General features: G+C 47.7%; 1 protein-coding gene across 3 annotated transcripts in view; it reads left to right on the forward strand.

Moving 5' to 3' along the window:
* MICU1 (mitochondrial calcium uptake 1) overlaps nt 1-25,728 on the forward strand; it is a 197,896-nt gene that overhangs the window by 96,729 nt on the left and 75,439 nt on the right. For 2 of the 3 annotated variants that reach the window (XM_064145034.1, XM_064145035.1), the window contains exons 6-7: nt 11,171-11,236; nt 12,585-12,699. In XM_064145034.1, the coding sequence (XP_064001104.1) occupies nt 11,171-11,236; nt 12,585-12,699 (181 nt within the window). The remainder of the gene's footprint in view (nt 1-11,170; nt 11,237-12,584; nt 12,700-25,728) is intronic. The other variant, XM_064145036.1, reaches the window with a different exon arrangement.

Consider the following 25,728-nt stretch of genomic DNA (forward strand, 5'->3'; position numbering starts at 1 on the left):
TCTGCACTTTTTTCATATAAAAGGGACAGTGTATGCTCACCTCTTCTCCCTGCTCCTTTAATCAATCGTTCCAAATCCTTGTCTTGATCCCTGGCCCAAAGGATTGGTTTTGGAAGACTGGAATTTGGCTTGTTGAGAGTGTAGTCCTCAGGCTAGCCGTTAATACATGGCTTTGTACAGGAGCACCTTACAGCAAAGCTAAAAGGTGTTGTTTCCCTGTCCTCCTATCTGCACTGTGTCTGAGGCTTCTGACTGATTGGCAGCTTTTTAGGCTATCAGGACTGTGGAGAATGGAGCAAAGCTGGAGGTGGGGAGATTCAGCCTAGCAGTGAGGAGGAAGTTGTTCAGCGTGAGAGTGGTGAGAGGCTGGAATGGGTTGGCCAGGTTGATCTATGAGAGGATGTCCCTGGCCATATCAGGGGAGTTGGAACTGGCTGATCTTTGTGGTCTTTTCCAACCTTGACTGATTCTCTGCTTCTATGACACAGGGATAGGGCTGGGTCTGCTGGAAAATGGCATTTACCAGCAGAGGCCAGAAGTTAGTCTTAGCCTGTAAGAAGGGGCAGGCATCTGGCTGAGGAAACCTCCTGTATTTGAATGGGTCTGAGTTTGGGGAAGGTTCTTTTTGCAAAGGTTTTTGAGTTTTTCAAGTTAGACAATCAGGTAGGGTGAATGCTCTTAAGGAATGTTTGAAAAGATAATCAGATGTCACAGTTCAGAAGATGCTCTTTAGGGAGAGGAACTAGAAAGCAGAGGGAGGTTCATTCAGTATTAGTAAGTAAAGAGGGAAACATCCTCTAAAACACTTTGCCCTCTTAGCTTTGACTTGAATGAAATCCATAGGGGAAATTACCCAAGAAGTAAGGAACTTGGTGACAAAGTGGCCTTAATAAGGTCTTGTATATTTCAAGTCAAAAAGTCTATTTCTAGGATCATTTTGGGCTTTGATTTCTTGGAGAGCTTATTGGTGTTAGCTTCATGCTTGATAGCGAAGGAATACGAAACTGGCCTCTGAAAACTCTGTCCATCCTTGATGACTAAGTGCCTTTAATTAGGTCTCTGTGATATTTTAGTGAAAAATTCATTTTCAGCATGACTTTTGCCTTCCTTTAATAGTTTATGTTAGGTTAATGCTTAATAAGTAAGGAATACAAAACTGAGCTCTGAAATCCCTGCCCTTGGGTAACCTGAAGTTAGGAAGGAGAAAGAGAGAGGCACAGAGAATGGATTGAGCAGGGTAGGAGGCAATGTTTCAGGAGATGCTTTATGTCACTGACTCTAGAAAAGGAGGTGTTTATGGGATAAGCAAATGAAGAAAGGTGGAGTGAGAGTGGAAGGGAAGATTTTTAGTTCAGTTTAGTTTGGTATCTAAATTCAGTTCTTGACACCTGTCATGATGATGCTGATTAAGTGATTCTATGGGGTTTTCCCCCCAGTCTCTTTCCTCACTTGATGGTTGATCAGTATAGTGTATGGCCCCAACCTCCTCATCTGAGCTAATGCTTAACACTTGCTTTTGACACAGAATTTCCCCCCTGTACTCTGAGGTTTTTGCCTGACAAACCAAGCAGCATGCATTACCAACATAGTGAGTTCATCTTGGTAATGTGGGCTGAGACCAGGGCAAATAACATCCTGCTTCTCAGCTGAAGACCTAAACAGCCATTTAAATTCCAAGGCGTCAAAAGCCAACACGTTTTAGAGGCACGATTTTGGAGCATCAGGGACCTAATTTGAATCCTCACCCATCGAATTTCCATGACAAATGCCAGCGTGGTCCTACAGCTCACGGTTCCTTGACCCTGCGGAGGACTGAGCACAGTGGGAGGGGAGCATCACTGTCCCTTTTCCAAGGCATTTCCTATTTGCTTTTCCAGCAGGGGGTTCTCCCTTGCATGAGTGGGTCTGCTGCCTGCCAACAGTCGGGGCAAGTCTGTGTCCTGTTTTGATTCCTTGGTTGTTCAGAATGCTGGCCTTGCATTCCAGGGGCCGCTTGGTTCTTAGAGGTGATGAATATTGATGGCCTTGCTGGAGGGAGGGAATGCAGATTTCTCTTTCCAGTCTCAGGAGACCACCTGTAGTTAGCATTGCTGCCTATTTTTTTTTTTCATCTCTGGTCATAATCAAATTTGGAAGGATAGAGGGTGCAGAACAACTTCATCCATGTCCAGGCCTGACAAGAGCTTATTGCAGCCAAATGAGAGGGAATGGATTGAAGCTTGAGGAGAGCAGATTTAGGTTGAAGATGAGGAAGAGAGGCTCAGCATGAGTTAGCAGTGTGCACTTGCAGCCAGGAATGCTGACCAGATGCTGGGCTGCATCAGGAGAAGTGTGGCCAGCAAGGCCAGGGAGGTGATTCTCCCCCTCTGCTGTGGTCTGCTGAGACCCCACCTGGAGTACTGCATCCAGTTCTGGAGCCCCCATTGCAAGAGGGATGTGGAGATGCTGGAGTGTGTCCAGAGAAGGGCCAGGAGGATGCTCAGAGGGCTGGAGCAGCTCTGCTGTGAGGACAGATTGAAAGAGTTGGGGCTGTTGAGTCTGCAGAAGAGGAGGCTGCCAGGTGACCTTCTTGGGGCCTTGGAGGATTTGAAGGAGGTCTGCAAAAAGGCTGGGGAGGGACTTTTGAGGTTCTTAGGACCATTCCCCCTGATGGGACTAGGGGGAATGGAGCAAAGCTGGAGGTGGGGAGATTCAGACTGGAGGTGAGGAGGAAGTTGTTGAGCATGGGAGTGGTGAGAGGCTGGAATGAGTTGCCCAGGGAGGTGGTTGAGGCCCCATGGCTGGAGGTGTTTAAGGCCAGGCTGGCTGAGGCTGTGGCCAGGCTGATGTAGGGTAGGGTGTCCCTGCCCATGGCAGGGGGGTTTGGAACTAGATGAACCTTCTGATCCCTTCCCACCCTGTCTGATTCTATGATTCTACAAGAAATTCTTTACAGTGAAGGTGGTGAGGCACTGAACAGGTTGCCCAGGGAGGTTGTGGCTATCCCTTCCCTGGATGTGTTTAAGGCCAGGTAGGATAAGGCCTCGAGCAACCTGTGTTAGTGAAAGGTGTCCCTGCCTGCATGCAGGGGGGTTGGAATCAGATGACCTTTGAGATCCCTCCCAACCCATTGTACAAGATTTGTTTCTCCATCTTTATATACAGATAAAATAACCCCCAAATCATAGCTTTTAATAAACTCCTGATTAAAATAAATAGATTCTTGAAATGCCACAGGCTGCAATCTTTCTCTGCCAGCAGTGAATTTGAATAACTTTCTGTTGCTGACACTCCCTCACCAGGATTTGCCATGCAGGATCTGTTTGTGTTTGCTTCTCTTAGTGCGTAGGCTTCACAGTAAATTATCTCGAGCCACTCAGAATGATGCTGTGAACTTTTCCACTGTCAAAAGAGATTTATGAGTTTCAGAGAGCTCTGTTTTCATCACAACCCTTAGACATTTTCTTGTTTAAAGAAGTGCCATGGTCGAGTTGACTGGATAAGGCTGGGTGCTAGGTTGGACTGGATGATCTTGGAGGTCTCTTCCAACCTGGTTGATTCTATGATACAGAAAAGGTCAATCTTAATGCATCTAAAATGACTTACTCTGCATCTACATTATAAAGCTCACTTGCAGATCCTCTGCATTCTTGAGTTCTCCCCAAATTCCTTTATTTTTTTCCCTCATTTCATAGCACAGAGTGACCTTCCCTACCTTTCCCCTCAACCTCAATTTTGAACTGGTCTGAAAGGCTCCATTTTCAAATCTGCTTCTGAAAGCCTTTTTCTTTCTTGCAGTTGCCTGAATGCAGGTAGCAAGGTGCCCATATGAGTTGTCATGAAATCTCTAAATACATGACTTGGCTTCTTTAAAGTTTCTATTTTCCAAAGGGAAAAAGAGCAAAAATGAAAAAAAAAAAAACAACCTCCCTCTTTTCAGAGCCTCCAGCTCAGCATTTCGATGCCAACAGAGTTCAAAGCACTCATATTTTTAGTTACCGTAGCAGGCTGCTCTGCCTGCAGCTTCCACTTCTATTTCTTAAGGGTTTTCCCTTTTTTTTTCCCCTAGCTTGTGTGATAGACTAATACAGAGCATCTGCTGCAAACATGTTTAGCAGTGAGTGCCTCAATATATATTTCCTCAGATGTTTACCAGCTCTGTTGTTCTGCTGGACCAGGGCAAGTAGAAGCTGTGCCAGTGCATATTTAAATGCTGCACAGCACTGAGGAGGTGGCAGATGCTAGCTAATAGTTTCAAAGATGTTAAACAATGTGTGGTAGGTGCTAAAGGGTATTTCAAATACATTAATTAAATGAGTTGTTCAAGAAATTGTACAAAAAGATTTATTTTCCCATTCCCAGAAGGATTCCTAATAGTTGGGGGTTTTTATTTATAGGGATGCTGTCTATTTAAGACAAGAGGAAATGACCTCAAGTTGCACCAAGGGAGGTTTAGGTTGGATAGCAGGAAAAATTTCTTCCCCAAAAGGGCTGTCAAGCTTTGGACCAGGCTGCCTGTGGCATAGGTGGGTGTCCTTGAAAAGCCCTCTAGTTGTGGTGCTGACAGATGTGGCTCAGTGGCCAGCTGGCAGTGCTGGGTTAATCAACAGAATTAACCATGTTGGAAAAGATCTTTGAGATCATAAAGTCCAACTTATCACCTAACATCTTCTAATTAACTGAGACACTAAATTCTTCTTTGAACCTCCTTTTAAACACTTCCTGGAGTGGTGACTCCACCACCTCCCAGGCAGCCTATTTCAGTGCCAATCACTCTTTTTGTGAAGAACTTCTTCCTAAGATCTAGCCTAAAACTGTTCTCGTGCAGCTTGAGCCTGTGTTGTCTTGTTCTGTCCATGTTTGCCTGGGAGAAGAGACCAACTCCACTTGGCTCCAACCTGTCTTCAGGTAGCTGTAGACAGCAATAAGGTCTCCCCTGAGCCTCCTTCTCCAGGCTGAATGGTTGGACACAATAGTCCTAAAGGTCTCTTTTAATCAAAACAATTCCATGATTCTAAGGCCAAGGTATCAAGTCACATGCAAGCAGGACCAATAGCACATAATGTCTGTGTGCACTGCTCAATGTTCCTAATTGGGACTCTCTTCCTCTTTACAGAGAGGTTTCACTGGTAAACAGAAAAGGGAAGGGACTTTTTACAGAGGCTTCTAGCTATACAACTACCTGAAGGGAGGCTGTAGCCAGGTGGGGTTGGTCTCTTCTGCCAGGCAAGCAGCAAGAGAAGAAGGGGACACAGTCTCAAGTTGTGCCAGGGGAGGTCTAGGCTGAATGTTAGGAGGAAGTTGTTGGCAGAGAGAGTGATTGGCATTGGAGGCCAGGGAGGTGGTGGAGTCACTGTGCCTGGGGGTGTTGAAGCAAAGCCTGGCTGAGGCACTTAGTGCTATGATCTAGTTAATTGGACAGGGCTGGGTGCTAGGTTGGAGTGGATGAGCTTGGAGGTCTCTTCTGACCTGGTTGATGCTATGAGATGAGAGAGAAAGGATTGAAGTTTGAGGAGGTGAAATTTAGACTAGGGATGAGGAGGAAATTCTTCACAGTGAAAGTGGTGAGACAGTGGAACAGGTTGCCCAGGGAAGCTGTGGATGCCCCTTCCTTGGGGATGTTCAAGGCCAGGTAGGATGAGACCTTGAGCAACGTGGTCTAGTGGAACGTGCCCCTGTGTGTGGCAGGGGGTTTGGAACTACCTTATCTTCACTGTCCCTTCCAAACCCAATCATTCTGTGACTGTATGAAAACCAGGATAATGTGGAGGCTTAGGTTTACATTATAAAGTCAGAAACTCAGAAGGAAAGAAACTCTCTACTGTCCTGGGTTAGGGTTGGATCCCTCCTCTGGTAGAACAAACTCACCACAACACAGGTATTTGGGGTTTTTTTTTGTAAGTCAGGGGAAAATGAATTTGTATTTCTTATGGTTTAAATATAACAGTATAAGGAGGAATAAACTATTGGAGTAATACAATAATCTTAACAAAGATGGGGGAGGGGTCAAGCAGCAGTGAAGCAGCAAAGCAGCAGCAGCCAAAACAGCAGTGGGGGAAAATTTGCTATTGGAATGGAATGCCCAAGGATGTGGTGGAGTCACTGTCCCTGGAGATGTTCAAGAGAAGACTGGATGAGGCACTTGGTGACGTGGTCTACCTGACTGGATAGGGCTGGGTACCAGGGTGGACTGAATGAGCTTGGAGGTCTCTTCCAACCTGGTTGATTCTAAGATAGCAGCAGAAATTCGGCAAGGGGAAGGTCTGAGCTGTGCTTCTAAACAAAGTTCTTGATCCTCCAGTGAAATTATAGTACTTTAATCCCTTGTTGCCCTTCTTTGGCCTATCCCCAGAATGTTCACCTCTCCTCTATGTCTGAGCTAGAAATCTGTCTCAAATGGCCATACCTACATGAGGCCAACCTGTAAGACAAATGTTTTTGGAAGCCCAGAGAGAACATTTCTTTTTCCTACTGAATGTGCAGCAATTTAACCTGTTTTCCTACATGCCTACAGCGACCCATGAGAGAAGGACATTAATAACTGTCTTTTAAATGCTTTTACATAACTGAAGGTGGTCGGTTGAGACTGAAAGAGAATTGCTTTGCAGCAAGGTGACTTCACTGAAACATTCATGGTTCTCTATTTGCTCACATAGGTTAGCCTTAAAGTATTTCTTTTAAGAAGGAAGAAATTGAGTTTGTCAGTATAAGGTGGTTATGCTTCATCTCAAATTCCTTCCTGATTGACTGTTTTCTGGTTCTGGGGAAATGCTCATTATCTTGCATGCATATGGATATTTCTTTCGTTGTCCTTTTGGAAGGTGTTAAGTCACTGTCTGAGTGGTCACACCGTAAGGCTGATCGTTTCCTGAAGCTTTGGTGCCTATAGGTACAAAGGGCGGGGGGGGATCTGTGTGTGCAAGTGCTGTGAATCCATGTGCCCAAAGTGTATTTTCTCCTCTAGATTGAAACACAAACTGTCAGCTCTAAGTGACTTCCCAAGAACGTCTCCTTCCCGAAGTGGCGAATTAAATGCTGCTCATTAAGTCCCTTCTGAAATGCAAAATGAAGCTAAGCTGCAAAGATTTAGCTGATGAGGCTTTTCTACGCGGGCATTAGAAATGCAAAGCAAACACCAGCACCTCCTGTCCTCTGTCTTTGCAGAAGGGCAGCCCTTCCTCTGCAGAAATGCCTCCTTTCATCAGCTTTTCAGAACACAGTAGTAAGATTTCATAATCAAGCAGAAGTTCACTTTTCCTTCAGCCCTGGCAGAGCAATTTTTTAAATCCAAAGTTGTGTTTGGCAAGTAATGGAAGGACTCAGTGAGGGGTCTGTGTCCTCCCCCCCCCCCAAATCCTTTAGAATCATAGAATCAACCAGGTTGGGAGAGACCTCCAAGCTCATCCAGTCCAACCTAGCACCCAGTCCTGTCCAATCAACCAGACCATGGCACTAAGTGCCTCAGCCAAGCTTTTCTTGAACATCTCCAGGGGTGGCAACTCCTCTGCCTCCCTGGGCAGCCCATTCCAATGCCAATCACTCTCTCTGGCAACAACTCCAGTGTTACCTTGGAGTTGTGTTTTGCTTGAGGGAGCCTCCAGCAGTAAATTAGTGTTTGGCAAGTAATGGAAGGACTCAGTGAGGGTTTTTTTTTTCCCCCCCAAATCCTTTGTAACCTTGGAGTTTTGTTTGGCTTGAAGGAGGCTCCAACAGTAAATCAGTTGTGGGGTAGAATAGGTGAAGGTTGTGATCTGCCTTTGGCTGTTTTGCTTGCAACCAGCACGTAATCCACGGCCAGGTAGCTGCCTGCATATGACAGTTTGGTTTCCTACAGCACACAGACTCAGGAGAATTTGGTCATTGAGGTGTTCACCCATGTTGAAATTTCCTGAATGTCAGGAAATGGCCAGAAATTGCACCACAAAGTGTCTTAGTTGGACGTTAGGAACAATTTCTTTGCTGCAAGAGTGGTCAGGCACTGGAACAGGTTACCCAAGGAATTGGAGTCACCATCCCTGGTGCTGCTCGAGAATCTTGGAGGTCTCTTCCAACCTGGTTGGATACATGGTTTGATGGCCGTGGTGGTAAGTTGCCATTTGGACTGGATGATCTTAGAGGGCTTTTCCAACCAAAACAATTCTGTGGTTCTGTGTTCTAGTGCTGCCTGTTGGGTTTGGAGCCCAAACTGGAAAGGGCAAACCAAACTTAGAATTCTGAAGGGCAATTACATGATGTTTTTTCACCTGTTGTTGATGTCTGGTATTGCAAGAACACCTGCCTGAGTGCCTGCTCAGTGTTTATTCCACTGAGACCAGACTGGTGGCGCTTCACTGAACTCACACATCCATGCTTGTGCCAAAAGCAAGGATGTATTTGGATTTCTTTTTCTTCTCACATGTTAATTTGGGTGTCTGCTCATTTGTCTGCCTGTTTAATATGAATCTACTGCCTGATGAAAGATGAAAAGATGCAGCCTAATTATAAAGTATTTCCTGTGGCTTGCTCACCTGTGGATGCTGTTGTGAGTGTTTTTTTTGTTGGATGTGCTGAATGTTCTTAAGTAATTGCTGTGGTTTTGGGAATGGGTTTAACTCAGGGAAAAAAAGTTCTTAAATGGAAGACTTTTGACTGGTTTAACTGAGTACTTTCAGGATTAGGTGGTGTTCATACCCAAAAAAGGTAGGAAATGTGGCAGTTATCCTGAAATCTTGTGGATAAATAATGTGTGAAGGTGATATGTCTCTAAAAGGATGGATGCTTGGAAGAGGACTTTTTCTCCCTATGTTTTCCTCATCCTGTGCATTACTTCTCTGGGTAAGGGCCGCAAGGATGCTCAGAGGGCTGGAGCAGCTCTGCTGTGAGGACAGACTGAAAGAGTGGGGACTGTTCAGTCTGCAGAAGAGGAGGCACCCAGGTGACCTTCTCATGGCCTTCCAGGATCTGAAGGGGGCCTACAAAAAAAAATGGGGAGGGACTTTTTAGGCTGTGAGGGAGTGCCAGGACTAGGGGGAATGGAGCAAAGCTGGAGGTGAGGAGATGGAGCCTGGCCATGAGGAGGAAATTGTTGATCATGAGAGTGGTGAGAGGCTGGACTGGGTTGCCCTGGGAGGTGGCTGAGACCCCATGGCTGGAGGTGTTTAAGGCCAGGCCAGCTGAGCTGTGTGCAGCCTGCTCTAGGGTAGGGTGTCCCTGCCCATGTCAGGTGGGTTGGAACTGGCTGATCCGTGTGATCCTTTCCAACCCTGACTGATTCTGTGTAAAAGGGATGGGAGAGCATGTGGAATGAATTAAGATGTGGAGGTCTGTAGAGAGTGGGTTTAGGTGCTACTGAAAATTGACTCCAGGTCAGTCCGCTTTGAATTTGGAGGGATCACAACAGTCCATGTCATGTTTTGTGAAGTAGGTAAAATTATACTACTGGCTTTTTCCTTCAATGTTTTGTTTGTTTTTTCCTGAGGGTTTTAACATCATTCCATGAAATACAATGTTTGATGGTGGGGAAGAACCCCTGAGAAGGATGCTTTCAGCCTTTCCCATAGCAAGACAAGCTTCCCATGTACTGCTTTGTGGAAAGTTATCAAAACACACAGCTCCTCAATGAGCCAGCAGGGGAAAAGTGTGGGATAGCTGTGAAATGTTTTAAACCTCTGTCCTCCTAGTGCTGGCAGTCTGAGAATCCTCATCATTGGGTCAGCTTCTGTTTTCTCCTGAGAGCAGTGGGAGAAATTCCCTTTCCCATTAACTGGAGGTGGGTTGAGCACCACAGTCCTTGAGTATGTTTACCCTTCCCCAGGGTTCTGACAAGTAGGTGCTTAAGAGAAAGAAGTATTAGTCTTTTACTTTGTTTGCTCATAGTGAGGTATGAATGAGTAAATGCTTCTCCCTCCCATCTGTCTCCACCTTTGTATTTCAGAGAGCAGCTAAGTTTTATTGCTGGTCTGTGGATGTGGGTTTCAGCTCATGAGGAATATTTGGAGCTGTTTGGTGCCGACTGTGAATTTTAAGTACAGAAAAGAAACCTTTAAAAATTAACAAACCAATCTGAGGAACTTTTTAATGGAATCCTGTGATGGTTTGAGTGTTACCTGCCCTGCCCCCCTTAAGAAAATGACCCAGACTAGACTCAGCCACTCTGGAAATTGAATGAATGAAGCTATATTTCCAGTTTAGTAAAATACACAATCAGATATTTGCAATATATGTACAGCTACAGATAGAAATAGACAAGTTAAAAAGCAATACAGAAACACAGTAGCCCTCCCAGAAACCAGAGTCCCCAGGAGGGGCTCCCAACCACCCTTCCACCCTCCTCCCACCCCTCTACCTTACCCCAGACTTTGCCTTATGATCAAGGTGAGTTTGGAGGGTCGGCCAGGGGGGTTAGGAAGCAGAAGGATTAGTCAGGCAGCAAGTTAGGGAGAGAGAAGTTCATGCAGTTCCAAAAGTCAGAAAGACTCTGTCATCTATGTTTATGTTCTTGTTTTTCTCTATATCAGCAAGCCTATGAGTGCAGTAGCCATCAGCATTGTTCCCTTGTCACAGCCTAGCATCTAATTCTTCTCACCAAAATATCCCAGCTAGGCTCACAGTAGCACAGATCCTAAAACAGAATGCTAGTAGCTATTTTATGATGAAGGTTGCTAAAGGCAGGCAGAGGAAGAGATGATAAATCACAGCAGCAGGTGAGATGCAGCTGGCAGCAGCTGCAGAAAACTGCTTTCTTCTGCAGTTCTCCCCTCAGATGAAAGATAACCCAGACTTGACTTACACTGATGCTTCTTAGTGCCATGGTCTAGTTGACTAGCTAGGGCTGGGTGCTAGGTTGGACTGGATGATCTTGGAGGTCTCTTCCAACCTGGTTGATTCTATGATTCTGTAAAGGATAATTGTTCTTCAGAGCCATTGTGATGGGAAGGAAAGCAAAGGTGGAGTTGTTCTTGTTTTCTCTGGTAACTGCTACTTCAACGTGGTCTCCCCTAAGCATAAGTGACAGTTACCATGCATGAAGTGAATGCCATGTTGTTGGCTGGTGTTGATTCAGCTCTTACTGAATTCCTCACACTCTCCAGATGGTGAAGGCAGAGCTACTGGGAAGAGATTTTTAGGCCTGAACTTATTTTCCCTGCTAAGTGTCATTTTTGGTCATCTCTGTGACTGTTTTTGTCTCTTTTTCTTGTGGTTTCCGAGCCAGATACGGGTTAAGTTTTCAACTAAATTATTAGCTGAGCTCATCCCCACTCTGCAGCCACACACAATGGTGAGTTCTCTCTCAACAAAAACAAAACCCCCAAACCTGAGGTGGATGAGAGACATCAGCTGCAGACAGTGGGTCTGACGTGGAGAGGCTACGTGCTAACTCTTGCTGGGATGTCTACTTAGGCTTCTTAGCAGTGTCCAAAGCAACCACCTGGTTGCTTCGAAACTTTCTTGCCCTTCGCAAGTCTAACCGTTCAACTTGATGTTATGTTTGTGCCTGCTTGTTTTATTGTCAGTTAACCAGTTTTCTTTCCTTTATCTTGTATATGATGGGATCTTCGCTAGACAGAGGTAACGGTGGGGGCCAGTTGTGTAGCTGGCCCCTCGTGTGGTGGTGTTTGTCGGTGGTTTGCCCTAAAGCCATTCCTACGTTCAGCCTTGCTTTCACCCTGCTTCTGTGCTTGCATGACCTGGTTTCTGTAGAATAACCCCATCCATGCCTACTTCTCCTGATAGTAATTTCCTTTTCCTCTCTCTTTCTCACTCTGTGTGCGTGTGTGTGTGTGCCTCCTCTTGCTGTGTTCTCAAAACGGGTCACTAGTGTGGATTTCAGTGTGCAGCTCCTAACAGTTGTACGGATCCTTTTCAGTCTTTGAAGTCTTCAGCAGATCAAAAGGGGCTAGGATTTTTAGCTTTGTAAGGCAGATGAGCTGATGAACTACTTAGTGTTTTCTGTTAAAACAAGGTGCTGAGAAAGAACCGAAGCAAGAAAAGGAGAGACTGAGATTGGTATCAGTCCTAGTCCTCTTGTTGAGCTTGCTCATCTCACTCCTGAGCCGTGTGCTCCTGGTAACGACCTTGTTCTGATAACTTTGATCATATGAATTAGTTTTCTTAGCTACTGCTATAAGAGCATAACTAAAGAGTCTTGTTCAAGAAAAGCCTGGGTGAGGCACTTAGTGCCATGGTCTGTCTGACTGGATAGGGCTGAGTGCTAGGTTGGACTGGATGATCTTGGAGGTCTCTTCCAACCTGGTTGATTCTATGACTCTCAAACACTCTTAATGAAAGATAATCATTTCCTTTTGAATCCTGTGTTTAAAAAAGCACATCCCTTGATTTTCTTAACTAATCTCTCAAAGATTCAGTCAGTTCTAAGCACAATTTTATTCCTCTTTCAGCTAGGCTAAATCAACTGATTAATACCATGCAATTCCTTATCCCACGTTTGAGCTGGGGGAAGCTCTTTGCAGAGCATTTCTGACAGATTCGAAGGCTGGAAAAGGTCCACTGAGTATAAATGCAGAGGGGTATGTGTGTGTATGTTGGTGCTTAGGATAGAAACAAAGCCTCCCATTTCTCTCTTTAATTGCTTGCTGTGTTTTCTCTTTTTGGGGGTGAACAAGCAGAAGTTATCCCAGGAGAGGGAGAAGTTTGCTGATGAAGACAGCATATTTTATGCGCTTGGAGAATGTGGGCTCATTTCTTTTTCCGACTACATCTTCCTCACGACTGTCCTTTCCAGTAAGTACCCTGAGGTGTTTTTTTCTCTGCAGTTATTGATTCTTTCTTGGTTGTTTTTTTTTTTTTTTTTTTCAGTTTTGAAGGTTTACAAAAAATGAGTTTGCTGTTGTTGTCTGCATACATTTCCCTAAAAGGAGTTCTTGATCACTTACACCTCGAGATGAGCGAATAATAGCTCTTGCTTCATTTGGTTTAGATTTAGCTTGGAGACGTTCAGAGAGATAAGCAGAAAGATGGCTTCTGGAGGTGTAGTTCTCATGTAGCTGGCTGAACATGAGCCAGCAGTGTGACCAGGTGGCCAAGAAGGCCAATGACAACCTGGCCTGGATGAGAAATGGTGTGAGCAGCAGGAGTAGGGAGGTGATCATGCCCCTGTACTCAGCACTCCTGAGATCACATCTCCAGTACTGTGTCCAGTTTTGGTCACCAGAGTACAGGAGGGACACTGAGGTGCTGGAGCAGGTGCAGAGAAGGGCAATGAGGCTGGGGAGAGGTCTGGCAAACATGGCCTATGAGGAGCAGCTGAGGGAGCTGGGGGGCTTGTTTGGTTTGGAGAAGAGGAGGCTGAGGGGGACCTTATTGCCCTCTACAGCTACCTAAAAAGAGGTTGTAGTGAGGCTGGAGTTACTCATGATAGGACAAGAGGAAATGGCCTCAAGTTGCATGAGGGGAGGTTTAGGTTGGCTGTTGGGAGGAAGTTGTTTCCTGAGCAGGTGGTCAGGCACTGGAACAGGCTGCCCAGGGAGGTGGTGGAGTCACCATCCCTGGAGGTGTTTAAAAGAGGAGTGGATGTGGTGCTTGAGGCTATGGTCTGGTGATGAAGGCTGCTGGGCTGAAGGTTGGACTGGCTGATGCTGGTGGTGCTTTCCAAGCATGGCGATTCCTAGTGATGAGATGTGCTGAGGGGTTTGGGTTAGTCAAGGACTTGTCAGTGTGAAAACAATGATTGGACTCAATGAGTTTGGAGAGCTTTGCCAATGCAAGAAATTCTGTGATGCTGTGATTTTTCAAATGTGGCAATTATTTTTCCTGCTCTTACAAATAGTAAATGGAGATGGGTTGTTGAGCTCTGTTTATAGACTCACAGAGTGTTGGGGACTGGAAAGGACCTCCAGAAATCATCCCATGCAAGCCCTCTGCCACAGTAGGATCACCTAGGGCAAGTCACACAGGAATGCATCCAGGTGGGTCTTGAAAGTGTCCAGAGAAGGAGACTCCAGAACATCTCTGGGCACCCTGCTCCAGGGCTCCAGCACCAGTACATTAAAGAAGTGTCTACTCATGGTGGGATGGAACCTCCTGTGTTCCAGCTTATATCCATTGTTCCTTGTCCTATAACTGGGCACCACCAAAAAGAGCTGGCACTTGCATCGTGACATGCACCCCTTAGATATTTATAGACCTTGATAAGCTCCCCTCTCAGCCTTCTCCTCCCAAGAGTAAACAGGCCCAGGTCTCTCAGTCCTCACAGGAGAGTTATTCAAGTCCCACAGTCATCCTCATAGCTGTCTTGGACTCTCTCCAGCAGATCCCTGTCTCTTTTGAACTGGGGAGCCCAAAACTGCATACAATATTGTGATGTTCTTGTGTTGGGAGGAGTACTGCTTTTCAGATCTTCACTGATTATAAGACTGTTCAAAGTCTCTTCTCCAGCTGTACTTCCACTGGGGTAAGCTCAGGCTTGTGTGCAATGTAATCCAATGAGGAGAGAAGTAAAACTGTTTACATTTCAGCAAGTATCATTAGATACCTTCTGTCTTTTCACCCTGCCATACTTGACTTGCATTTGTGATAATTCTGTGATCTGCTAATCTGTTCCACCAAAGTCTTCTGCTCTTGGAAGTGCTGGCAGTTAAAAGTTTGCTGTGTTGGCAAGAAGGAGTGAAACTGATGCCTTTGGTAACGTCAAAAGGCACTTCTGGACTTTCCTCACGGAGAGAGCAGGCTGCAAACCTATTTGCAGAGCTCCTCTTCCCTTTTGGAATGGGATACATCACAAACAGGAAAGCCAAAAGAAATGCCACTTTTTCAGCCCTGTTGGAAATGATAATGGTGCCTACTTGGCAGCAAACAAGACAGTGAGTGGCTGGAGAGCAGGCTAGAGGAGAGGAACTTGGAGGTGCTGCTGAGCGAGAAGCTCAACAGGAGCCAGCAGTGTGCACTTGCAGCCCAGAAAGCCAAGCAGAGCCTGGGCTGCATCAGGAGAAGTGTGGCCAGCAGGGCCAGGGAGGTGATTCTCCCCCTCTGCTCTGCTGAGACCCCACCTGGAGTCCTGCATCCAGTTCTGGAGCCCCTGGGACAAGAGGGATGTGGCCATGCTGGAGTGTGTCCAGAGAAGGGCCATGAGGATGCTGAGAGGGCTGGAGCAGCTCTGCTGTGAGGACAGACTCAAGGAATTGGGGCTGTTCAGTCTGGAGAAGAGGAGGCTGCAAGGTGACCTTCTTGAGGCCTTCCAGCATCTGAAGGGGGCCTCCAGAACAGCTGGGGAGGGACTTCTTAGGCTGTCAGGGAATGGAGCAAAGCTGGAGGTGAGGAGATTGAGACTGGCCATGAGGAGGAAGTTGTTGATCATGAGAGTGGTGAGAGGCTGGAATGGGTTTCCCAGGGAGGTGGTTGAGGCCCCATGGCTGGAGGTGTTTAAGGCCAGGCTGGCTGAGGCTGTGGCCCTGGGCATGGCAGGTGGGTTGGTACTGGCTGATACTTGTGGTCACTTCTAACCTGACTGATTCTCTTCTATGATTCTAAGACCTTGACATTTTTTTCCCCACGTTCTTGCATGCTGTACACACAGGCAACTGCCAGAGGCATCTCATTTACCAACCATGGCACTTAGGAGGATCTGTTACAAGGGGGAAGCAGTGTTCAAGGTCTTGTCTGTTACCAGTTGAATGTAGTGAGAAGATGTGTTTGTGAAATGTTCATATCATGAAGGCAAACACTGTCAGTCCAAGCCAAAGTGCTTGCTTTATGATTTTAATCTGTTTTTTGTTAGTTTGTTTTCTTTGCCTGACTCTCAGGATTGAATACTTTTGCTGTTCTGTTCTTATGTTAGTCTCACCTGTGCCCAAATACCTAAGGTATTGGTGAAAGCCTCACTTGGGGAGGCTTTTCATCTCTACAAATGACAGTGACCTCACAAACCCATAGTACTGCTTTCTTGGAGCTTGTTTAGAAAACTCTTGTGCCCTTGATGACTGTGCTGGTGGTGAACAACCTCCTCATCAAGTACACAGGGCACAGAATTAATTTCATGTGCTTCTGCAGGCAGCAGCAAAAGAAATTGTTCTTGCTTTGGTTTAATTTCTTTGTTGTGAGAATAAAAGGGATTACCTTGTGCTGGAGTAGCAGCCAGCCTTGCTTTGGAGAGCTGAGTGGGAAGAATTGGGTTTATTCCACTTGGTTGTAGACTTTTTAATGTGTTCACAGATACTGGGGGATCGAGTAAAAAGAGGAGATGAAATTGGGTGGTTTGTGCTGTGGTGAGTGGGCAAGGCAGAAGCTTTCAAAAAAGATTGGGGAGAGAAGAAAAGAAGAAAAAAGGAGGGGATCGAATGCAGTCTCAGCAAGTTTGCAGATGACACCAAATTAAGCAGAAGTGTCAATCTGCTGGAGGGTAGAAAGGCTGTGCAGAGGGATTTGGACAGGCTGGAGCCATGGGCTGATGCCAATTGCATGAGGGTTAACAAGTCCAAGTGCCAGGTCATGCACTTGGGCTACAACAACCCCCAGCAGCCCTACAGGCTGGGGGAGGAGTGGCTGGAGAGCTGCCTGGTGGAAAAGGACCTGAGGGTATTGGTGGCCAGCAGCTGAACATGAGCCAGCAGTGTGCCCAGGTGGCCAAGAAGGCCAACAGCATCCTGGCCTGGATCAGCAGTGGTGTGAGCAGCAGGAGGAGGGAGGTGCTCATGCCCCTGTGCTCAGCACTCCTGAGACCACACCTTCAGTACTGTGTCCAGTTTGGGTCACCACAGTACAGGAGGGACACTGAGGTGCTGGAGCAGGTGCAGAGAAGGGCAATGAGGCTGGGGAGAGGTCTGGCAAACATGGCCTGTGAGGAGCAGCTGAGGGATCTGGGGGGCTTGTTTGGTTTGGAGAAGAGGAGGCTGAGAGGGGACCTTATTGCCCTCTACAGCTACCCAAAAGGAGGCTGCAGTGAGGCTGGAGCTGGTCTCTTCTCCCCAATCCGTAATGATAGGACAAGAGGAAATGGCCTCAAGTTGCATGAGGGGAGGTTTAGGTTGGCTGTTGGGAGGAAGTTGTTTCCTGAGCAGGTGGTCAGGCACTGGCACAGGCTGCCCAGGGAGGTGGTGGAGTCACCATCCTTGGAGGTGTTTAAAAGAGGAGTGGATGTGGTGCTTGAGGTGATGTGGTGCTTCTAGTGATGAAGGCTGCTGGGATGAAGGTTGGACTGGCTGATGCTGGTGGTCCTTTCCAAGCACAGTGATTCCCAGTGATGAGATGTGCTGAGGGGTTTGGGTTAGTCAAGGACTTGTCAGTGTGAAATTAATGATTGGACTTGATGAGCTTGAAGGGCTTTCCAAACTAAGACATTGCGTGATTCTGTGTCCTGTGACTTACTGGTTGGCTTCCAGTTATTTGAGGAGTTTGCAGAATAGACATTGAAGGTGGAGGAACCTCTCTGGACCTACCATCAAACTGTGAGGACCCAGAGGAAGGATTTTGGTTTCATTGTGAAAGCCTTTTCTTTTATGGAAATAGACCTCCCAGATCAACCTTGCCCTCTGGCTAGATGGAAAATTCTATGCCACACTGGTTTACCCTCCTAGCAGTAAATATTAATTTGCAGGAATCCAGTAGTTCCTGATTAGTTTTTCTTCCCTGGGAAATAAATGAAATAGATTGAGGAAAGCACATCTCAAACCTGACATTTCAATATTGGTTTCCTCATGAAGTTGTTGAAATAACCTGAGCATTAAGGAGGTATCTGCACAAGAGCGAGCTATAAAATACATCAAATAGCTAAAAGCCACTACACACTGGAGGGCAGGGATGCCATCCAGGGAGAACTGGACAGGCTGCAGAGGTGGGCACAAGCCAACCTCCTGAGCTTCAATAAGACTAAGTGCAAGGTCCTGCATCTGGGTCAATGCAATTCCAAATACAAATGCAGGCTGGGCAGTGAGTGGCTGGAGAGCAGCCCTGAGGAGAGGGACTTGGAGGTGCTGCTGGACCAGAAGCTCCACAGGAGCCAGCAGTGTGCACTTGCAGCCCAGAAAGCCAAGCAGAGCCTGGGCTGCATCAGGAGAAGTGTGGCCAGCAGGGCCAGGGAGGTGATTCTCCCCCTCTACTCTGCTCTGCTGAGGCCCCACCTGGAGTACTGCATCCAGTTCTGGAGCCCCTATTCCAAGAGAGATGTGGAGATGCTGGAGTGTGTCTGGTGAAGGGCCAGGAGGATGCTGAGAGGGCTGGAGCAGCTCTGCTGTGAGGACAGACTGAAAGAGTTGGGGCTGTTGCATCTGGAGAAGAGGAGGCTCTGAAGTGACCTTCTTGTGGCTTTCCAGCATCTGAAGGAGCCTCCAAAACAGCTGGGGAGAGACTTTTTAGGCTCTCAGGGATTGACAGAGCTACGGGGAATGAAGCAAAGCTGGAGGTGGGGAGACTGAGACTGGCCATGAGGAGGAAGTTGTTGATCATGAGAGTGGTGAGAGGCTGGAATGGGTTGCCCAGGGAGGTGGTTGAGGCCCCATGGCTGGAGGTGTTTCAGGCCAGGCTGGCTGAGGCTGTGGGCTGCCTGCTCTAGGGTAGGGTGTCCCTGGGCATGGCAAGGGGGTTGGGACCCGATGATCCTTATGGTCCCTTCCAACCCTGACTGTTTCTCTGAGAAAGGTAAGTGGTGTGTTGCCTATTAAAGGAAGACAAACAGAAGGGTAGTGTGGGATTGGATGTGGGAATAGGAGGCAGGGATCACAGGATATTAGGGGTTAGAAGGGATCCAAGGTGATCATTGAGTCGAACCCCCCTGCCAGAGCAGGACTACACAATCTAGCAAAGTTCACAGAGGAACACTTCCAGACAGGCTTTGAAAGCCTCCAGGGAGGGAGACTCCACAATCTCTCTGGAGAGAGTGGGGAGAGAGATTCTCCTCTGCTGTGCTCAGAAGAAATGAAGGGAGGTCAATCGTGATCTCGCCTGGCTTACTGAACTCAAAACAGATCATTGCTAGTCTCTGAAAACAAGAAACCCAGCAGGCTTTGTGGTGTTGTGCTCCTTGGGATCTAGCTCTCTACAGCTCCCTGAAAGGAAGTTGGAGTGAGGTGGGGGTTGGCCTCTTCTCCCCAGTATCAAGAAACAGAGCTGTAGGAACTGGCCTGAAATGGCTCCAAGGGAGGTTTGGGTTGGAGATGAGAGATTTTTGTAGTTGTTTGGGTTTTTTTTGCCAGAGTGGTCAGGTGTTGGAACAGGCTGCCCAGGGAGGTGGTCGAGGCACCATCCCCAGAGTAATGTGCAGGCATGACCCTTTGGGATGTGGTTTAGTGGCCATGGTGCTTTTGGGTTGATGGTTGGACTGGATGAACTTAGATCTTTCCCAGCCTTAGTGATTCCATCTTTGTGTAGCCTGGAGAATCACAGACTTGTTCCTGCAGCCTTTGGCTCTGATGAAAGCATCACTGGGCTCTGAGAGCCCTTTGCCAGAGCTTTTCATTTCATTTGTCTCTGCAGCTTCAGATGGCACTCACTTCAGTTGTGTTCTCTGAAATGTGAACCCTGTGGCAGCTGCTGGGGAGGGAGAGGGCTGGAGGCTTCATCTGTGTGTTGCTCGTGGAGAGCTGTTTGCATATTGCACAGGAAAGGAAGTCTGTCACCATTTTTATTTACAAGCAATTTTTGACTCTAGCACTGTCTGTTCTCATCAGCTGCTGTGTTTCTGTGAAAGTGTATTTTTAAATGCACTAATAAAATAGCATTTAACTGCTTCAGGAAATCAGCCTTCTAGGGAAGCTTGCTGGAGCTGAGTGGTCTTGAGGATACAGCACAGTTGCAGTGGTTTTGGGCACTGCCTGTGTTTTAGGGCAGAGGTGGGAAGATGAGCAAAGTATGGGATAAGCAAAATGCCAATGGGAGAGGCTGAGGGAGCAGAGGGTGTGCAGCCTGGAGATGAGAAGGTTCAGGGGCAACCTCATAGCTGTCTACAACTAGCTAAAGGGAGGCTGTAGCCAGGTGGGCTTGGTCTCTTCTGCCAGGCAAGCAGCAACAGAGCAAGGGGACACAGTCTCAAGTTATGCTGGGGAGGTCTAGGCTGGCTGTTAGGAGGAAGTTGTTGTCAGAGAGAGTGATTGGCATTGGAATGGGCTGCCCAGGGAGGTGGTGGAGTCACCATCCATGGAGACATTCAAGAAAGCTCTTCCCATAGAGAGTGATTGGCATTGGAATGGGCTGCCCAGGGAGGAGGTAGTGGAGTCGCTCTCCCTGGAGGTGTTGAAGCCAAGCCTGGCTGAGGCACTTAGTGCCATGGTCTAGTTGATTTGACAGGGCTGGGTGCTAGGATGGACTGGATGAGCTTGGAGGTCTCTTCCAACCTGGTTGATTCTGTAAGTCTATGGAGAAGACCATTAACATTGAATCCAACAATCAACTCAGGACTGTTTCTCTGTGAAGAACTTTCTTGAACATCTCCATGGATGGTGTCTCCACCACCTTCCTGGGCAGCCTGTTCCACTCATCCTATAAAGAGTTTTTTCCTAAAACCCAGTGTAAACCTCCTCTGGCACAACTTCACAGGAAAGCAAAGGCATCACTTCCCTGACCAAAGAGGTTTTAACTTTTGATCTTGCAGGACAGGTGAGGGAAGGAGAGAGAGAGCTTTTCCATCAGCAGGAACTTTGGTTTCAAAGCACACTTGGTCTGCTGTCCAGGCTTGCTAATGCCAGCTTGATTAAGAGGCAGTGAAGGGAGCTGGGCCTTAGGAGAAGGAGCTGGTGATGTTGCTGTAATTGGACTGTCGCTGTGCTTGGATTTACTCCTGCTGGAAGGAGGGTTAAATAGCTTTGGCTCAAACCAAAGTCATTAGTCTCTTGCCAGAGCTCCTGCAGCAGACCTGCAGCTCCTTCTACCTCAGTCTCCTGCACAGTGTGCTTGCCCTTTATTGGGGGCAAGAGGCTTCTTGCCTAGGATGGGTTCACCTCTATTCATTTTGAACTTTGCCCTGCATAGGAAATAAATCCCAAGCCATCCAGATCTGGAAATCATTTTCTGGCTGGATATTGAGCACTGTTCATGTCCCTTTGATGGAGATGGCATGTCACACTCTCCTGCACTGTTGCACACAGGCAATGTGATCTCCAGGTTCTCCTTGCAGTGTGGCCATTTTGAATGTGTGTTCCTGGTAGACGTGGATGTTTTCAGCCTCCTTCCCTGCCACGAGTGAGATCTTTCATCTTACCAGTGCCATTTTCATCCTCCAAAGCAGCACAAAGTGCCATGGGGCTCATTTCTACAAGAAAAAAGAAGTATAATGCTGCTTTGAGTTTGTAGCAATGTTTTTGTTTGTGGTCCTGTCCATGTTAATTCTGTCTTCAGACTTCAAAGAGCTTGCATTTACCTGCATGCATCCATCTCATCCACCCTATATGATGCAGAGATGTCTTCAAAACCTTGCTGCCAGCCCAGTTCCTTCAGTGTGGGATCGCCAGCATGTGTCTGAACAGCACAGTGATCCTCTTCCAAGGAACATCCCAACTTAGATTCAGTCAGGGTTGGAAGGGACCACAAGGATCATATAGTTCCAACTCCCTTGCCATGCTCAGAGACACTCCACCCTAGAGCAGGCTGCCCATAGCCTCAGCCAGCCTGGCCTTAAACACTTCCAGGCATGGGGCCTCAACCACCTCCCTGGGAAACCCATTCCCGCCTCTCACCACTCTCATGCTCAACAACTTCCTCCTCATGGCCAGTCTCAGTCTCCCCACCTCCAGCTTTGCTCCATTCCTCATAGTTCTGTCAATCCCTGAGAGCCTAAAAAGTCCCTCCCCAGCTTTTTTGGAGGCCTCCTTCAGATCCTGGAAGGCCTCAAGAAGGTCACCTGGGAGCCTCTTCTGCAGAGTGAACAGCCCCAACTCTTTCAGTCTGTCCTCACAGCAGAGCTACTGCAGCCCTCTCAGCATCCTCCTGGCCCTTCTCTGGACACACTCCAGCATCTCCACATCCCTCTTGCAATGGGGGCTCCAGAACTGGGTGCAGTACTCCAGGTGGGGTCTCAGCAGAGTGCAATAGAGGGGGAGAATCACCTCCCTTGAACTGTTGTCCACACTTCTCCTGATGCAGCCCAGGCTCTGCTTGGCCCTTCAGGCTGCAAGTGCACACTCTGGCTCCTGTTGAGCTTCTCATCCAGCAGCACCCCCAAGTCCCTCTCCTCAAGGCTGCTCTCCAGCCACTCACTGCCCAGCCTGCATTTGTGCTTGGGATTGGCTTGACCCAACATAAGTGTAGTTGCTTCATGTTTGATTGAGGACACTCTGGTTCAGCATCCTGCTTCTACCTGTTGGTGGCCATGCTGAAGGACTGAAAAGGGGTGAATTTCCCACAGCTGCCAGATTGGGATGTCTACAAGCAGAGTTTGACCTCTCTGGTTTGAAACCAGTGGCAGGGCATGGGATATGCCCTACCAGTCTCTCCACCTACAGTCTTCACTTGATCTTTCTGTGTTCATCATCTCATCCCTTGCAGTTGTACAGTGTGATGGGTGGATGGATCTTTACCAACCTTTTATCTCACAGAGTACAGTAAGTTTGCCTGGGGCACACTGCTGAGTATGTAGCACTGATGGTGAGAAGTTCCAGAAACGTGCTCAGTATTACTTCTCTGGAATTAGGATACCTTGAGTCCTCTGTCCAGTTCTGGGCTCCTCAATTCAAGAGAGATGTTGAGGTACTGGAAGGTGTTTAGAGTAAGGTGACAAAGCTGGTGAGGGGCCTGGAGCACAGCCCTGTGAGGAGAGGCTGAGGGAGCTGGGGGTGTGCAGCCTGCAGAAGAGGAGGCTCAGGGCTGACCTCATTGCTGCCTACAACTCCCTGAAGGGAGGCTGTAGCCAGGTGGGGTTGGTCTCTTCTGCCAGGCAAGCAGCAAGAGAACAAGGGGGCACAGTCTCATGCTGTGCTGGGGGAGGTCTAGGCTGGATGTTAGGAGGAAGTTGTTGTCAGAGAGAGTGATTGGCATTGGAATGGGCTGCCCAGGGAGGTGGTGGAGTCACTGTGGCTGGAGGTGTTGAAGCAAAGCCTGGCTGAGGCACTTAGTGCCATGGTCTAGTTGATTGGACAGGGCTGGTTGATAAGTTGGACTGGATTATCCTGGAGGTCTCTTCCAACCTGACTGATTCTATGAATGTAATATTGCATTGCTCATAGCACTATGCCAGAACCTGCAAATGTTTGGGGTATCCTTTTTCTCCATGGGTTCCCTGAGGAGCACAGCTTCTAATGATCTTTTGTCTAGACCTGCCATTTCCACAGCTTGTTTCCAGATCCTTACTTCAGAGAGATATTTAAGAGTGAGTCTTGATTTCCAGCCAGGCTCAGTGAGTTATGTGGTGGCCCATGAGAAGCTGTTGAAAGGTAGGCCTTGTACTGCAGCCAAGGTGCCTGTCACCATCTCCCAAATCTCTGAAACTGAGGTGTCCATTTCACATTAAAACCAAAATACAGGATTTGATGTGAAAATTTCACAGCCTTTTTGGTTCATAAGCACCCCTCACTGGTGGCAGTGTGGGTGTAAGGGTTGGACCTGATGATTTTAAAGTCTTTTCTGCTCTAAATGACTCTTTGTGCAGCTCAGAACCTTAGAGCGTGGTATTCAAGTAGGGCTGGGTTCAAGCACATGAGCCTCCAGTGTGAATTCAGAGTGAAGAGCTAACAAAACCTTCATTTCATTTGGTCTGGGTTGTTTAGGACTTACTACCAGTAGTGGTGGTATTTTCACTCTGCATGATGGCAAGTTCCTTACCAGCCACTTCCTACTCCATTTTCCATGTGTGGAGCTGCAGTGGTGAGCCAGGGGTGTAATGGTCCAGCCAATGTCATCTGGTTTGTGTTGTTGGGAAATAACACCCCAAAAATGTGCCTTTAATGGAAACAGAATCAGAGAGTCCTTAAAGGTGCAAAATACCTTTAAGATCATCTGGTGCCACCATGCCCACTAGCCATGTCCCAGGGTGCCATGTCTACATGTCTCTTCGGTAAGGGAAGGCTGAGAGGCCTGGGGCTGTTTATTCTGATTAAGAGAAGGCTGAATGATAAAATCAGCCAGGCTGGAAGAGACCTTAGTATTGTCTGCAAGTATCTGAAGGGTGGCTGTCAGGAGGATAGGGCCAGGCTCTTTGCAGTGATACCCTGTGACAGGATGAGAGGCAATGGATGTAAACTCACAGGACATTCCAGCTCAACATGAGAAAAAACTTTTTACTGTGAGGGTGACAGAGCTCTGGAACAGGCTGCAGAGAGAGGTGATGGAGTTGTCTTCTCTAGAGAGCTTCAAAACCCGCTTGGATGCATTCCTGTGTGATCTGCCCTAAGTGGCCCTGCTTTGCCAAGCAGGGTTGGACTTGATCTCTAGAGGTCACTTCCAATCCCTAGCATTCTGGGATTCTATGCCCTCCACTTCCTCCTACTTCCTATTAAGGAGTTGTAAAGAGCAGTGAGGTCTGCCCTGGCCCTCTTCTTCAGCTTAAACAACTTCACTTCCCACAGCTCCTCAGCAGCCCTGTTCTGCAGACCTGTCAGCTTTGCTGGAGATGCAGTTCATGGAAGTGCATCATCTTCCTCTTCCCTCTAGGAAAGGATCCATCCTGAGAGACTTGCACAGGCGGGGAGGGGGGCACAAGCCAACCTCAGGAGCTTCAACAGGACCAAGTGCAAGGTCCTGCATCTAGGTAGGCACAATCCCAGACACAAATGCAGGCTGGGCAGGGAGTGGCTGGAGAGCAGCCCTGAGGAGAGGGACTTGGGGGTGCTGCTGGATGAGAAGCTCAACAGGAGCCAGCAGTGTGCACTTGCAGCCCAGAAAGCCAAGCAGAGCCTGGGCTGCATCAGGAGAAGTGTGGCCAGCAGGGCCAGGGAGGTGATTCTGCAGAAGAGGAAGCTCCCAGGTGGCCTTCTTGTGGCCTTCCAGGAACTAAAGGGGGCTTACAGAAAATCTGGGGAGGGACTGTTGAGGCTGTCAGGTAGTGACAGAACTAGAAGGAATGGAGCAAAGCTGCAGGTGGGGAAATCTAGACTGGACATGAGGAGGAAGTTGTTGATCATGAGAGTGGTGAGAGGCTGGAATGGGTTGCCCAGGGAGGTGGTTGAGGCCCCATGGCTGGAGGTGTTTAAGGCCAGGCTGGCTGAGGCTATGGGCAGTCTGCTCTAGGGTAGGGTGTCCCTGCCCATGGCAGAGGGGGTGGAACTAGATGATCTTTGTGGTCCCTTCTGACCCTAACTGATTCTATCATTCCCTGTTACTGGTGCAGTAAAAGTGAACTGGAGACCAGTGCTGGGCTGCTGGCTGTGGTCTAGTAAGGGGTGCTTGTTTCTGACCCCAGTTCTTTTCTTCAGTCAAGCAATGGACCATTTTGTACAGGTATAGAAGCACTTCTTGGCTAAAACACCACTGTGCCGAGCCAGACAGAGTAATAAGTGTGCTGATCCATGTAAATTAATGAGGGAGCAGAAAGAAGTCTTGATTCATGTTTGGCTGGAGGGAGAAAAGTAAGTTCCTGTTCATGTTATGACCTTAAGAAAAGACAAAGTATGGTTATAGCTGCAAGGCTTGAATAGCTACCTTGAGATGAAAACTCTCCTCTGCTCTAGGAGGGTTGTGTTAATGCTGGGCTGATTATGAAGATAGATTTTGGGCAGTTTTAGGGTATTATGGGCTTTGTACATGGATTTTTCTTAGTTGTGGGATGGATGGGGAAGAAGCAGTCATAGGTTTAACACACAAATTCACACAGATTGCATTGGGTTGGAAGGGACCCTTAAAGGTCATCTTGTCCAAAGCCCCTGCAGTCAGCAGGGGCACCTCCAACTAGATCAGGCT

Source organism: Pogoniulus pusillus, chromosome 6 (assembly GCF_015220805.1).
Source record: "Pogoniulus pusillus isolate bPogPus1 chromosome 6, bPogPus1.pri, whole genome shotgun sequence".
Taxonomy (NCBI): Eukaryota; Metazoa; Chordata; class Aves; order Piciformes; family Lybiidae; genus Pogoniulus; species Pogoniulus pusillus.